This window comes from Chaetura pelagica, unplaced genomic scaffold, assembly GCF_000747805.2.
Source record: "Chaetura pelagica isolate M959 unplaced genomic scaffold, ChaPel_1.0 scaffold300, whole genome shotgun sequence".
NCBI classification, from domain to species: Eukaryota; Metazoa; Chordata; class Aves; order Apodiformes; family Apodidae; genus Chaetura; species Chaetura pelagica.
In genome coordinates this window covers 2,377,932-2,392,820 of record NW_009951945.1, presented here as the reverse complement: position 1 = coordinate 2,392,820, position 14,889 = coordinate 2,377,932, and the positions used below count along the sequence as shown (strand labels likewise).

The window sequence follows — 14,889 nt, the reverse complement described above, 5'->3', positions numbered from 1 at the left end:
ATCTTCAGGGAGAAGGACTATGACAGCCTCTCCCAGCCCAGCTTCTTCGACAGGTTCATTAGGTGGATATGTTAAATGAAGGGGGTGCACGTGTCCTCCTCTCACCTGTATACACACCCCTGATATTTGCCTGTTTCATTTTCTCCCCTCTGTATGGTTGCTAGCAACTCTAAGCTGGCCCAGAGCAGCTGCCCTCTGGGTCCTCCTTTCTAGCCAAAATCCAGAGCTCTTTTTTTTTGGTTTTCATTATGAAAAATCATGTATCTCACATTTATGGTGCTAATTAAAACCAGGAATGAAGCAGGATGCAGAGCCATAGGACCTACTTCTGTCAAGTTTTACACACACCAAGCCATGCCTTGCAAACGTACTGTAGTCCTAGGAGGGCTTGTCAGAGAAGTGAGGAACCTTCCCAATGTAGGACAGATGATCATCTCTAGTCAAAAAACTCAGTATCCCTTAGCATCCAGTGAGGAGCTTGACGGTTGCAACATCCCCTGTTCTTTAGCAAATCCTTTTCCAGATTATCTCATTTGTTTTTTTGCTCTCTCAGGACTTCTGCCCTGAGAGAACTGGGTGAGTTTGTGACATATAAGGTGTCAGCAACTTGCTTTCCTTTTGCATGGCCTCTGGGGGCTTGCTCCTCTTTCCCAGATGCACCAGGATGGTGAGAGGCTTTCCTGCCTTCTCCAGCTCTTCACAGATGCTCCTTTTGGGATCTATCCTAAATTTCACCTTTAAGGTCTTTATTTTTCTGTTCTTCCTTCTGCCTTTCTGACCTTCATCAGAACCTGTTCGTTTATTCCTGCACCCAAACTCCTGGCTGAGAAGGGAGGATGCTTCCCAACATCTCACAGAATACTGGGCAGCTGCTTCCCTGTCCTCCCAATGTGCTCAAAGCAAATGTGGTGCCTTCTTCCCACCTTTATCTGCTGAGCAATGCCCAGATTTGAACTTGAATTGTGCTGACTGCAAAAATAAACCAATAAACTCTTTTCACCCTATCCTGAAAAAAAACTGAGCGTTTTATTCTGTGTTTTGTCTCTTTTGAAAAATCATTCTTCGTCTCCTGGGTCTGCCAAGTCTAGGTAAGTTTGTCTTATGGCTCTCCTGAGAAATGCCAGGGCACAAGACCAGGGGTTCCTCATGACAGGGGTCACAGGACACTGCTGAAGACCTGAAGGACCACAGGATGCTGATGGGACCCCTCCAGCCCTCCCCACTGTGTCCAGCAGTCCTCTTGCAGACCTGTTCCTCTGCCCCCTGGCCCACACCCCCCTCGTGAGACACTGGTCTTTCAGAAGGTCGTGTCTTCCATTTCTCACCTGCTTCATGTTCCTCACCCGTTCATGGGTGAGGAGAGCAGGGGTCCTCAGGTGCCCCTCCTGGAGGGGGGCTGTGTCTTTCCCCACCACTGAAGGTGGCATTGCACCTGAGTCAGGCTTCCCCTACACATTCTTCAGCCCCTCTTGCATCCACCACTTGTGTGTCTCAGGTAAGGACGATGGGGCAGAGGAACTTCTTTGAGGCCAGAGACATTTCTACAAGGCTGTATACACAGTGATGGAGGTGGAGTAGGGAGGAGGGGCTGGGCTGGGCTTGTCTATAGAGGACCCCAGGCACAGGGTGCAGAGAAGCCAGTGGCACTGGTGCAGGGAGGGGCATGGTAGAGGGGAGCTGTGGCCGTGGCCACGTGTCCTGCAGTGTCACTGCCTTGTTTTCCCTCCCTAGGAGAGGAGAGCCAGCAGGGAACTTTGAGGAACACAGCTGCATGCAGAGGGACACCACAGGAGTCAAGTGCCACCTCTCCAGCACGTGCTCAGCCAGCAGTGCAGCAGGGATGGACGTGGCAGCACCAACTCTGAGAGACCCTCCTCTATGGTGAGCTGCTCCTGTTTGTGCCCCTAGTCCCACAACCAGTCACATCAGCTGGCAGCAGAGCCTGCTTGATAATGGGGCAGGGAAAGGTCCTCTTGAGCCAGGACAATGGGCAAAACAAAAGTCCAACAACAGCTAAACAGCCCTGTGTGTGTGACAGTTGTGGTGAAAGCACTGCCAGGTTTTCACCTTGCCTCACAGGAATGCTGCAGACCTGGGGCTCAGGGGCTTCAGAAAGACAGGTCATTACTTCTCCTATTAATTATTCCCCTGGCATGGAGGATGGCAGCCCAGACAGCTCAGCAAGGGAGAAGTTATGGCAAAGGGGAAGCAGGCCAGGTTGGAGGGGCTTGGAGCAACCTGGTTTAGTGGGAGGTGTCCCTGCCCGTGGTGGGGTGTTGGAACTGGATGATCTTTAGGGTTCCTTCCAATCCAAACCAATCTGTGATTCTAGAATCACCAGTCTGTGATTCTACAATTCCCTGGCCAGCCCCTCTGCTACAGCTGGGAAAGCTCCTGAGAAAGGTGAGGACTTCTCCAGCAATGGGGTCCCTGCTGGCAGGTGGCATCGCTGCGCAAGAAGAAACACACGGACACCAGGAGACTGCAAACCAGCATGTGATGCTCCCCACGCTGCTCGTGCAGCCCTGGGGGTGACTTTCAGTGGGCTCCTCTGAAAGGCAGAGGACAGAGCTGCTGCCCATCACCTCACAGTGATTCCAGGTCAAAGATTTTACAAGCTAAAAACAAGAACAATGCTCAGCAGGCAAGACTCCACCCAAAGAGAAAGGGGAAAGGAGTAGAGCAACATATGCAGGTGGTTCCCAAGGGGTATGTGGCTTCATGTTTCATCATTCACCATCCTGCAGGTGAGAGAGGACCTCCTCAGTCAGAGTCAGAACTGCTGCTGCTGCTTGAGCTGCTGGAGTGCTGGAGGACAGAAAATAAAATTACTTCAGGGTATCGTGGAAACAACCCTTTTTCACCCCGTTTCTGGTAAGTGTTGGAGCCATCCTGTGGTGGGTTCCCATTCCTGGTATCCAGCTGGGGCCAGGTTGAGGTTTTGCCAGTGGTGGCTGCAGACCCACCGCTCCCCAGGTGTCTTTGCACACCAGCAGAAGAGGAGCCCTCAGGTTTGCACACGGGCTGGATTGCAAGCCCAGAATGAGTTGGGACAGCTGACTCTGCCCCTCTGGGAGTCAGGACAGCACCACCACCTCAGACAGCAAACCCTGGCCAGGAGACCCTGACTTGGAGATAAAAGGGCTGCTAAAAACATCACTGCAATCTTGAATGCAGGGCTGTCAAATACCACATTTCAGAGTTTGGAACCATTATTTTTCTGCTCGGAGAATATAGTTACAGACATATTGTGGGAGGGGAGTTTTTTAATTTTTACTTATTTTTATTTATATATTTATTATTGCTATTGTTTTGATTGTCACAGTTGTTATTATTGCTACTACTAATCAAGGGAACTCCAGAAGGGTCCTGCTCTCTGCCACTAAGGGCAGAGGTCCAAGCAGATCACAAAGTCATTGCACAGTGAGAAGAGCTGATGGTTTGCTTGGTTTGGGAAATGCTCCTCCTTCCCGTGGTGGAACTGGGATTCTGTTTAGCAATCAGACCTACCCTGGATGGTGCCCCCTCCTGGAACAGCATTTTCTGGACCATCAACTCCTGGCACAGAGAATTGCTGTATTTTTTTATTTGTTGGGTGTTTGTTTTGGTTTAGTTTTTAAGATGAAACTGAACTGTTTCTCTGCTGCAGGACAGTGAGTGAACGTTCCTCACAGAGGCACAACTGGATCTCAGATGAGCAGGACAAAGTCCTGGGATTTAAGGCAGAGCTGCCTGGTGCACCCTGAGCTAAGCCACCATTTCAAATGGCTTCAAGGTATTTCAGGGGTCATGTTTCTAAAGACTTGCTTGGAATGACTCACGCTTGCCTAGTTATGACACAAAGGGAAGTCTCCACATCTAAAAAAAGCCACTGAGGTGCTGGCAGCCTGCAGGGTGGAAGAGGGGAGCCCAAGGTGCCCAGGTTGGATGCTGGGTCACACGTGAGGGGGTTCCAAAGCTCACAGCAGAGATTTGGAAGGGTTTGGGGCCACCTCGCTCTTACCTTGTGTCCATGGTGCTTGGAGTGCTTCTTATGCTTCTTGTGGTGCTTCTTATGGCAGTCAGGGGGGCACCCCTGTGGTCCTGAATGGGGGTGTCTGTGGGGATGATGCCCCTGTGGGGGGTGTCCATGGGGATGATGCTCTTGGGGAGGGTGCCCATGGTGGTTCTGCCCCTGTGGGTAGGGGGCTGGTGGAGAGGGCCCACAAGGATGGCTGGGTGGGTGTCCTGGCGGATAGGTCCCAGGGGCACCAGGTGGCATTTGGGGGTAGCTGGGGTTAGGGCCTGCTGGAGTGTTGTGAAAAGGGTATCCTGGAGGGGCTGCTGGGCAGATTTGCAGTTGTGGTGGTGGCACCCCACTGGGAGCACCTAGGAGGAGAGGGGAGGGTGTTAGTGATCAGAGCCTGGCCCTGCCCTGACAGGCACTGCAGGGAGCAGGTGTACCCATGCACCCAAAGGTGCCCCCCTGCGCTGTACCCCCTCCTCACAAGTTATGCCCACTCCCCTTTGCTAGGCAGGTAATGCCCCCTGTGTGCCTGTGGGGAGTGCACTGAGCCCCCCTGTGCTCCCCACAGCCCCGCCCAGCCCCACAGCCTCTCACCTGGGTTGGGGTTCCACATCCTCTGTGGTCTGGAGCTGCAAGAGAAGGGCAGACACTGTCAGGGCTCCCTCCTGGCACCTCCTGTCACAGGGACCCCACAGCCCTGCCAGCAGGTGGAACCTGGCTCCTCTGCCCCAGCTCCTTCCCAAGGACACACCCCAACAGTCACCTTCATCCCTTTGAGTGACAGCACCACCCCCAGGCAGTGACTGTCCCACCTCTGTGCACCCCCAGAGCCCAAGCATATGGTTAATAGAAATCATATGTCAACTCCAGCCAAGCCTGGGTGCCCAGCCCAATCCCCCCCTGCCTGCCCTTGAGGAGATGGTTCTGCTCACCTAAGCTGCAGAAAAGCCCCAGCAGAAGCACCTCTGAAAGCACTGCTGGCAGCAGCACCCTCCTTGGCACAGCTCTCCTGGGGTGGCAGGCACACCTTATATACCAGAGTCCTGCTGGGGCAAGGAGGGGTGCAGCAGGCAGGGGGACACAGCTGAGCCACAGCTGTCACCATGGGCACCTGGGAAACGTCAACACGCCGCTCCCAGCTGGCACAAAGGTCCCACAGGGCTGATAAAAAAGGAGACTGGAGGGTGGTGGCTTCACCTCCCGGTATCAGGTGATGGGGGTGACTCAGTGGGGGTGACTCAGACGTCCCCACCACGAACCCTGGCTCAGTGCCCCCCAGCACGGGCACGGTGTCCAAGGTGGGGGGTCACCCTCCCGTGGGCACTGTGGTAGGGCAGCAGGGCTCAGGGTCCAGCTGGTGTCTCCCTGTGACAGTGCTCAGGCTGGCGTGCAGGTGCGGGAGGTGATAGCTGCCATCAGAGCCGCCCCCCGCGCTGCCCCATGGCTGGCAGGGCTCCCTTCCTGGGCCAGCGAGCCATGACTCAGGCTGGTCTCCTCCCACACAGTCCAAAAGACACCTTGCAGAAAGGGACTGTTCCAGGGAGGTGTCTTCGGGGTGTTTCTGGGCACAGAAACACACAGGGATGTACAGGTCAGGAGGTGCCCATGCACAAGGATCTCCTCCTGGGCAGGGGCCACGAGGTCCCTGCTGTCCCCTCTGTTGGGAGCCCTGTGGCCCCAGACATTGCCTGCCCAGGCTCCTAAGGACACTGGGGCACAGTGATGCTGGCCCCACTCCCAGCTGGAGAGTTCCCCACTCCCTCATGGGACACCTTCTGCCCCAGGGATGAGGGGATGGAGCCTGAAGTCTGAGCTCCAGGTAGCAAAAGGAACCCTTGGCTAGGGAAAGGCCAGCAGGGGAGATGACGCTGGGATCTGCCGGAGTGGAGCAGATACTGAAGGAGGCCAGACAGGGATGAAGTGTGTTTCCCAGCTGTATTTGCTGCTGCAGAGCCCCCAGGCTGTCCCCAAGCCCCTCTCAGGCTGCCCGCTTCTCCAGCACTGTCAGCACGAGCGCTGAGCTTTGCTTCGCCTCCTCCAGCAGCCCAGAGACCTTCTGTGACATCTGTGTGGGGAGGGAGAAGCATCATTGGCCACTCAACAGGGCAGGTAGAGCCATCCACCCCATGCATCCCACTGGTGGCAAAGGTGGCCAGGCACGAGGGGTCCTCAGGGCTTCCTCTCCACCTCATCCCCACCACCAAGGGCACACACACAGCCCCTGCTCACCGCAAGCTTGAACTTCTCATCCGTTATGTCTTTCAGGTTGATCATGACATTGAAGTAAGCTCCAAACACAGCTGCTTCCAGCATTTTGGCTCCCACCTAGGAAAAGAGGCTTGCAAGAAGCTCTTCTGCTGAAGGAGAGCACCACTGTATGGTCCTTGCAGCAGGACTCCCACTCTCCATGACCCATTCCCAACCAGGTATCTTCAAGGACGTGGGGACCATTCATGACCTTGTAACACAGGTAGGGAAGCTCGGGCAGGGGCTGGTGGAGGTCACCTCTCCCACCAGGGCTGCAAGCTGCCAAAAGTTAGCAGGCAGAAGGCACTGGCCAGTTTGGGAAGTGAGGCTAAAGAGGAGCATCCCAGTCGAGGGCACAGTGGGACACCTTGCAGGGAAGAGCTGGGGCAGCACGTGAGCCCGGGACCGTACCTGGATGTCAGATTTGCAGGCCAGGTTGCAGTGCCGTGCCAGTTCCTTCAGAGCAGGCCAGAGCCCACTCACCTTCTCTGCCAGGGCACAGGGCACCCTCACAGCTGTCTTCAGCCCCTGCTGCATGGCAGCTGTGCGTCTGGGAGCGGGGACAGCCCTGGGGTGAGCACTGGCTGGTCATGCTCCCCCATCTGCGCATCCCCACCAGCCCAGCTCACCTCTCCCGCTCTTCAGGGGTGCTTTTTGGCAGCTTCATAGCTTCCTGCAGGCAAAGAAGAACAGATTTGCTGCCATTTGAGCCTTGCACTGGGGGTCAGTGCAGACCCAGTAGCTGTCATGTTCTTGCAAACCACCTCTAGGTGATGGTGTCCCTTGCCCTGGCTTAGGCCAAGGTCACAGCCAGACTCCTAAGGACACTGGGGCGCAGTGACACTGGCGCCTCTCCCAGCTGGAAAGTCCCCCACTCCTCCATGGGACACCTGCTGCTGGTGGGACCTCACCATGTAGCTGCTGAAGGCACGGGAGTCAGCATCCACCATTGCCACCAGCTCATCCATGGCCTGGTGGAAGGGAGGGATCAGCTTCCTCATAATGGGGTCCAGCTCCTCAAACTGCCTCTTCCCGTAGCTCATCAGCCCCACCATGCAGCCCAGTGCTGCTCCCTGCGAGGACACGGGGGGAAAATTCTCCAGCAGGACACAGCACCCACTGCTACCACTATGCCAGCTCTCCTCAGAGGCTCAGCACACCCAGAGGACCCCCTCCAGGCAGGCAGGGACCCCATTCTGCTGTGGGGCACCTACCAGGGCACCAGCAGCTGCAGACACGGATCCTCCTCCTGGAGCCGCTGACCTCCCACCAACAGCTCGCACGAAGGCACCCAGGGGCTTGGACACCAGCCCCCCATCCACCTCTCCTGCCTGTGCCAGGTACCTGCAGCACAGCCACCCCAGGTCAGAGTTCCCCAGCTACAGGGAACCCCTCCACCACCACCCAATCCCTTCCCAGCCAGCACTGCCCACTCCCAACAGGTTTTCATCCACCCCTTAGCCCTGTGAGTGGCTGAGAAAGGGGCTGGCCCAAAAAACCCAGCAGGAGGGTTGAGGAGAAGACACGAGTTCCATGGGGACAGATGGACAGCTGGGGAGCACGTGTCCTGGTGGTGTTGCTCTGCATTAGGCAGGGTGGGCTCATGCAAATGGTGTTTGGTGGGACAGAAACACCTGTAGCCACATCTTCAGCAGGGGACAGCAAGGACTTAAAGTGCACATCCTGGTTTCACCTCAGCGTGGGTGGGTTTCCCTTCTTCTCCACCCTCAGATGTGTGTTTTCCCCTGGGCTCTGCAGCATGGCCTCCCTCCCTGGGGAGCAGCACGTGAGCCCCAGGCAGTGAAATTTGGGCTGGGGTGGAAAACCTAACACGTACATGCTCACTTTTGACTACCAAACTTGTTCCCACTGCCTGCCCAAGTGACCTGCAGTCCCCCCACCCCAGGTTCACAACCACCATCACTTGGAAGCAGGGACCACCCCACGCCTGCACCCACACCCAGCAGAGATGTCCCCGGGCTGTGAAGAGGAGCTGGGTGCTGTCACTGCTCCTGAAACAAGGTGAGTGCAAGGTGCTGGCAGTGGGATTCCCCCCCCAGCTGGGTGGGGATGGGCACCACCAGGAGAAGCAGGACAGGGGTCCCTACTCGATGATGCGCTCCCGGGGGTGAAATGGAGTCAAGGAGTCCAGGCCCAGCCGACTGACCACCTGCAAGGAGCAGCACCACGTGTCAGCCCCATCACGGGATGTCCCCTTGCATCCTCATTCCCTGCTGTTAATTAACCAGGGGTGATCCAGAGTTGCCTGGGGCACAGCCCAGAGAGGGGACAGCCAGTGTCACCAGCCTGTCCCATCCCAGACTTGGGGGTGTCGTGCAGCCACCTACAAATGACTGGAAACTGCACGGTTTAATAATTAGGTTGCTCTTATCTAGCACGTTCCCCATAGGGTGGAAAAGTCCCTCCCTCCTGCAGCTGAAAAGCAGAGCCTGTCTCCTTGTTTCCAGCTTGCCCTTGTCCTGGCACAGCTTCCCATAACACCACCCACTGTCCTTGAGCTCAGGGGAGGTCTCCTTCCCCTCCTGGCCTCCATGCAGGCAAGCTGTGCAGCTGCTGCCCACACTGTCCTCGTGGGGTAGGATCTCTACTCCCCGAGCATCTTGGCATCCTCAGGACCACAAAGCATCTTGCCCTACTCACTGTGCCCTCACAGATTGCCAGACACTGTCCCTGGAGACAAGTGTCACTCCTGAGGGCTGCTGAGGTCCCAAATCTCTGCTCAGTGACACTTTGGGAGGTTGGGGGGGGGGAACTTGTGAAAATGCAAACTCGTGATTCGTATTGTCCTGCAGCAGAACTGCCAGTCACTGACCTGGCCTCCATGCAGGCAAGCTGTGCAGCTGCTGCCCACACTGTCCTCGTGGGGTAGGATCTCTACTCCCCGAGCATCTTGGCATCCTCAGGACCACAAAGCATCTTGCCCTACTCACTGTGCCCTCACAGATTGCCAGACACTGTCCCTGGAGACAAGTGTCACTCCTGAGGGCTGCTGAGGTCCCAAATCTCTGCTCAGTGACACTTTGGGAGGTTGGGGGGGGTGGGGGGGTAGGTGTTTCTCACGATCCCATGCTTGTCTTGGTACGTTACCAGCCTGATCTTCTGTTCCTCCTCCAGGATGAAGAGTTTTTCCTTTTTGATGTAAAACTCAGCTGCATCCAGCATGGCCTTCTTGGGAATAAGTCCCACCAGCTGGGACCCCACTACAGGGAGGTTCAGTGCCTGTGAAGGACATTGGCAATGTGACTGTCCCCCAGAGCAACCTGCCCTGCTGCCACTACCACCCCAGCCTGCTGGTTCCCATTCCTTCACAGGACCCAGGGGGCTCACAGGTAAGCCTTCAGTGGAGAAGCAGGGAAGATTAGCGGGTTACATGCTGCTCAGCTCTTTGCCTAGCATGGCTGAGCTAGGTGTGAGGGAAAGCAGAGCCTGACCTTGGGAGACATGCTCTGTGAACCCCCTACTGACCAGCCAGTGCCACCCACCTCTGCATCTCGGCAGACCTCCTCGTAGACGACGTGGAGCGGTGTGGTCTCGAAGTCCAGCAGGTTTGTGGAAACCTGGGCTATGTTCTCCTCCTCCAAATACCAGCCGATGCCCTGCACCCTCTTCAGGCGCCCAGGCTGCCAAGACCCACCACAGTCAAGGCAGGGCCCGGGAGGTCTGGGGGACAAGCAGGGTCACTCCAATGTGCCACTGGCAGTAGGTACCTGGTCGGGGCCGCGGCCCTGCTCGCGGAGGTTGAGGGCGATGCGGTGAGCCAGCTCCTTGGTGCACAGCAGGTTGATGTTGTAAGCAATGAGGAAGGTCCGGGCGCCTGTCACCGTGGCCCCCCACCGGGGGACAAAGGTTGGGGGCCCAAAATCCGGAGCCCACTCTGGTTTTGCAAGCTGGGGAGGAGAGAGAAGAGCATGTGAGCTGGCACTTCTGGGCAGTGCAAGCCACCTTCCTAGGGACAGGCATTGCCCTCCCCAGCCAGCATCTGCCATGACCACCATCTGCAGCAGCACCCAAGGCATTTCACCAGCTCTGCTGGGTGCAGGGGGGGACTAGGCCAGCTCCCAGATCCCTCCCCAAGCTGGAGAGGTCCTGCTTGGCCAGGTGCTGCCAGGCTCACCTTCTCAGGGAGCGCCTCGTACTCCCCGATGCGGATGCTGGGCAGCGCTTTCCTGCTCTCCTCCCGCGCCGCCGCACCGTACAGGTAAACTGCCAGACAGGGCAGGGCTGAGCACCACCAGGCAGGGCTGGTGGCACCTCACCTAGCTGGGCCCAGCTTTGCCCATGTGGGAGCAAGCCCCATGTTCTCCTTGGTTAAGCTTTTGCAAAAGGTGTGTGGGGTGGGATTGGAGCGGGTTCCTGAACCCCCACTCACCTGGCACCCCCAGCTCCGCTGCCAAGCGCTGCCCGAAGCGGTGGGCACAGGTGACACACTCCTCCATGCTGACATTCATCACTGGCACGAAGGGGCAGACATCCAGGGCCCCCATGCGAGTCGCCTGCTCAGGGAGCGCCTCGTACTCCCCGTGGCGGATGCTGGGCAGCGCTTTCCTGCTCTCCTCCCGCGCCGCCGCACCGTACAGGTAAACTGCCAGACAGGGCAGGGCTGAGCACCACCAGGCAGGGCTGGTGGCACCTCACCTAGCTGGGCCCAGCTTTGCCCATGTGGGAGCAAGCCCCATGTTCTCCTTGGTTAAGCTTTTGCAAAAGGTGTGTGGGGTGGGATTGGAGCGGGTTCCTGAACCCCCACTCACCTGGCACCCCCAGCTCCGCTGCCAAGCGCTGCCCGAAGCGGTGGGCACAGGTGACACACTCCTCCATGCTGACATTCATCACTGGCACGAAGGGGCAGACATCCAGGGCCCCCATGCGAGGGTGTTCACCTGGGGACAGGGTAGATTTAAGGCTGGGAGCTGGGAAAGAGCAAGTGGGCAAAGAGGCAGGACAGCTTTTTCCCAGCCTCTTTTGCAAACTGGGCACTGCTGCTGTGAGGATTTTTGTGTTTATGGCAGCAACGTCTGTTCCAGCCCAGGGACAGGAGGGATTCAGCCTCTCTGGATTAAGAAGATGAGCAAGAACTTTGCCGAGTCCCACCCAGAGCCAACCACGCAGCGCAGCCCCGGGGCTTCTCAGCACCAGGTCAGCTCCTGCACAACCCCCAGCCTCACCCGTGTGCTGGCTCATGTCAATGAGCTGCCAGGCCACTCGGGCTGCACTCAGGGCCCCTTCCACCACAGCCTCCGGAGACCCCACGAAGGTGTAGACCGTGCGGTTGGTGGAGGCACCAGCATCCACGTCCAGCAGCACACAGCCTGGTGTCCTGGAGATGGCCTGTCCCACCGCATCAATCACCTGCCAGACAAGTGGGGGGCAAGGTGGATGAGCCAGCAGGACCCACAGCCCTGGCCTCACAAGGTAGGCAACACCTTTTCTCAACTCTTTCCCCTTCCCGCTGAGGCTGGGGATGACCACACCATCAGGGTGGATGGATCCAGGGGAGGCAGGATCCAAAGGCATGAGCATCCCACTCCTACCCAAAGGGGTCTGGGACACCCTGGCCTTCCAGTGAGCCCCCAACACACTGTGGTGGGGGAGAGCTGCTCAGCTACTGCTGCATATTGGAAAGCACCATCCCAAAGTGCTGTTCCTGAGGATACTGTCCCCTGATAGCTGCAAAACAGGTTCTGGGTTTGCTGAACTTTCTCACTTCCAGCAGGGCCAAAGTCCAGCCTAGGGCTGATGCCCAGCACAGATCCCATTAACCTGGATGGGGTATTTTGGCATAACAAGTGGTATTTCTTGAAGTGGTTATGCTAGAACACCCTAGGCTGGTGCTGCAGCAACCTGCAGGCAGTGGGGAGCAGAGATGGGTCTGAGTCCCCAGTTTTTACCAGGTTTCCAAAGGGAACAGGGGCTGCCTTCGGGCATTTTCAGCATTATCCAGACAGTGAAAGCTGTGCAGCACTTCAAAGGAGGCAGAGCAGCCTCCACCAGAGCAGCCCATCCACCCACACCCCAGCATCTCCCACCCCTTAGCCCCTCCTCGTGCTCCCTCACCTCCTTATTATTCCCCTCCGAGAAGTTGGGGACACACTCCACCAGCTTGGCCATAGTCCCAGGGTCTGCCTGCACCCTGCAGCCCCACGCTCAGCTCCTTGTGCCCTGTGGGTGTGCCTGCCCCTTCCTGTCCTGCAAAAGCCTCCGGGCACCCAACCCGTTGCCCCTGCCCAGGCCAGGGTTTCTCATTAACCTCATCGATCTGTGGCCAAGAGACAGAAAGGGTCTTGCATAAACAACTGTGGAACTGGCCCTTCTGCATCTGGAGCAGCTCTGGGCCACACGGGTGCTGCCCCCACAGCAGGGCCAGCCTACAAGCACTCATTACCCACAGCCACCAAATAATTTGCCAAGAGAGGGTGACTTTTGACACATGTAGAAAAGCATCTGCTGTGCCCAGCACTGTGCTGTGGCTACCAGATGGGGCAGCCTGCTTGTACCCAGGGCATAGCACTCTGTGATGCTGGGAGAGAGCTGCACCCTAAGGTCTGCAGTGTGGGCACCCCAAGGTCCCCACAGCAGCACAGGGGGTAAAAGCTCTCGCTGTGAGCAGGATTCGAACCTGCGCAGGGAAACCCTATTGGATTTCGAGTCCAACGCCTTCACCTCTCGGCCATCACAGCCCAGCCCTGGGTAACCTGGGGGGGACCCCTGCCCCCCCGCCCCAGGCACCCCCTTTTTCCTGGGAAGTGGGAAAGTCTCCAGGTTGGCTGGTGCATCTCTGCACACACCCTCAGCCCCGCTCTGCTCCCGGGGGCCTGGCAGCAGGGTCTGGCCAAAAGCAGCTCCTGGGACTCCAGGTCCATGGGCAGCACCTGCTCCCCCAGCCCCTGGCACAGGCTGGGGTGCCTGGGCAGCTGCACGCCCCAGCTCATTGCTCTGGGTTATGATTCTAATTTAGGGTGTGAGAGGTCCAGGATTCCACTCCTGGACAACCCCTCCTTTCAGGCACCCACCTCCAGTCCCCAGTGGGCAGCTCTGCCCAGGAGCTGCCTGCAGAAACCCATGTCCCAGCTCTGCCCCACAGCCATTCTCCCAGTCTTGGCCCCCTCACCAGCCCAGCACCCAAGGGGCACTCAGTGCCTGCGAATTCCCAAACCCCATGGTCAGCAGCACCAGTGGCTGGAAAGAGAACTGTGACAAGGATGTCTGGGACTGAGATGACTGTCAGGTTTTCCTTCATAACAGGGGGATGTAGCTCAGCGGTAGAGCGCTTGCTTTGCATGTAAGAGGCCCTGGGTTCAAGCCCCAGCATCTCCAGCTTTTTGTCTCCCCCAGAACCCCTCATTGCAGTTCTGGGGCTGCCAGAAACCCATAAAACCCCCTAAAAAAAATCCAGAGGCTGCCTGAGGGCACCGCTGCTTGCACACCTGCAGCTTGTGGGATGGAGAGGCACCCTGTGTTATTCCTCAGGGGACTTGGGGTGAATTATTTTTTGGGGTGGGTGGGGAGCATCTGGGCATGAGAAAGGTGGTAGGTGCCCAAAAGGAGGGTTCATCCACCACTTAAACCCAGGATCTCTCACACCTTGAGCAAGAATCATACCCCTAGATCTAGTAGTTGGGGGGCTTCACCCCCTGGCCCCCCCAGCCTGTGCTGGGGGAGGTGATGGCTGGGGAGCAGAGGGTAGGGCTGAGCTGTGTGGGGTTGGGGGGGATGAAGGGGAGGATGGGTCTGGGGGTGCCAGGGGGTGCAGCACCCTGGCTCGTTGGTCTAGGGGTATGATTCTCGCTTAGGGTGCGAGAGGTCCCGGGTTCAACTCCCGGACGAGCCCTCCTTTTGGGCACCCACCGACAGGATGTGGATGGGGTGACATCCCTAATGGGTAGCTCTTCCCGGGAATGCCCTTTCTCATGGGCTCTGCTCATCCTCTGGGATAGAAAGAAAGCATCTTTAAAGCTTGATCATCTGTCCCAGGTCCCAAAGTTGTCCCGAGGCACAGTCCTTCTGTCCATCCTGCCCTGATCCAGGCTACACCAGGTCCAGATCTTCACTTTGATTCCTGTCTGTGCCAGAGGTGGGTGCTGGGTGACACAGCTACCACCTTCCCCACAACACAGGGTTTCTGTTAGACACCAAAATTACCCTGTCTCTAAGGGCACAGATACCACTTGTCTACACAACTAGGTTGAAGTGAAAAATCAGTTAACCAGAGTGGTGGCTCTCTGCTTGTCACTTCTCAGGCTGTTTTCTGTAATTTGTTCTGTGCTCGAGGCTCAAACCTCAATGGTTAATACCTCCTACTCCACACCAAGGTAAGGTTGGTGCTCCCTGCCATCAGTCCTGCTGGCCTCTCTCTCAAGGATAAACTCTTAACCCCAAGGCACATATTTGATGTATGTTCCCTAACTCCCAGTTGCTGCAAATCCTGACCTTATTCTGTGTGCTTTGGTTACAAGTCATTAATTAGACCTGACCTCTAGATGGTTTTAACCTAAGTCCTTCCAGAGTGGTCGATGTCCATTGTCCTTCAGGAGGTGCTTCCTTCACTCAGGTGTAATGGATCCAGGAGCTGGTCCTGTTCACCTTCACTGCAGTGCAAGTTGTTGGCAAAACAGTGACAG

At 57.1% G+C, this 14,889-nt stretch overlaps 2 protein-coding genes and 3 non-coding genes across 5 annotated transcripts in view; 3 read left to right on the top strand and 2 right to left on the bottom strand.

Annotated features, from left to right (window-relative positions):
* The window catches only part of COL6A2 (collagen, type VI, alpha 2), a 22,935-nt gene extending 22,821 nt beyond the window's left edge, over positions 1-114 (top strand). Inside the window, 1 exon segment of the mRNA XM_009996867.1 lies at positions 1-114. This exon segment is cut by the window's left edge and continues 16 nt beyond it. Within this exon segment, the coding sequence (XP_009995169.1) occupies positions 1-75 (75 nt within the window). The 3' untranslated portion in view covers positions 76-114.
* A 5,870-nt stretch (positions 115-5,984) lies between these two features.
* FTCD (formimidoyltransferase cyclodeaminase) lies at positions 5,985-12,379 on the bottom strand. Its single transcript, XM_009997018.1, has 14 exons — positions 12,326-12,379; positions 11,437-11,620; positions 11,023-11,151; positions 10,389-10,477; positions 9,982-10,161; positions 9,757-9,894; positions 9,362-9,493; positions 8,362-8,423; positions 7,468-7,597; positions 7,165-7,326; positions 6,883-6,926; positions 6,665-6,803; positions 6,236-6,331; positions 5,985-6,071 (listed from the first exon to the last, which is right to left on the bottom strand). The coding sequence occupies exons 1-14, from the start codon at positions 12,377-12,379 to the stop codon at positions 5,985-5,987; spliced, it is 1,626 nt and encodes a 541-aa protein (XP_009995320.1).
* A 487-nt stretch (positions 12,380-12,866) lies between these two features.
* Positions 12,867-12,948, bottom strand: TRNAS-CGA. The gene has a single exon. It is a non-coding gene; the product is annotated as a tRNA-Ser (tRNA).
* Positions 12,949-13,513: 565 nt separating this feature from the next.
* On the top strand, positions 13,514-13,585 carry TRNAA-UGC. Its single transcript has one exon. It is a non-coding gene; the product is annotated as a tRNA-Ala (tRNA).
* A 442-nt stretch (positions 13,586-14,027) lies between these two features.
* On the top strand, positions 14,028-14,099 carry TRNAP-AGG. Its single transcript has one exon. It is a non-coding gene; the product is annotated as a tRNA-Pro (tRNA).
* The last annotated feature ends 790 nt before the right edge of the window (positions 14,100-14,889 follow it).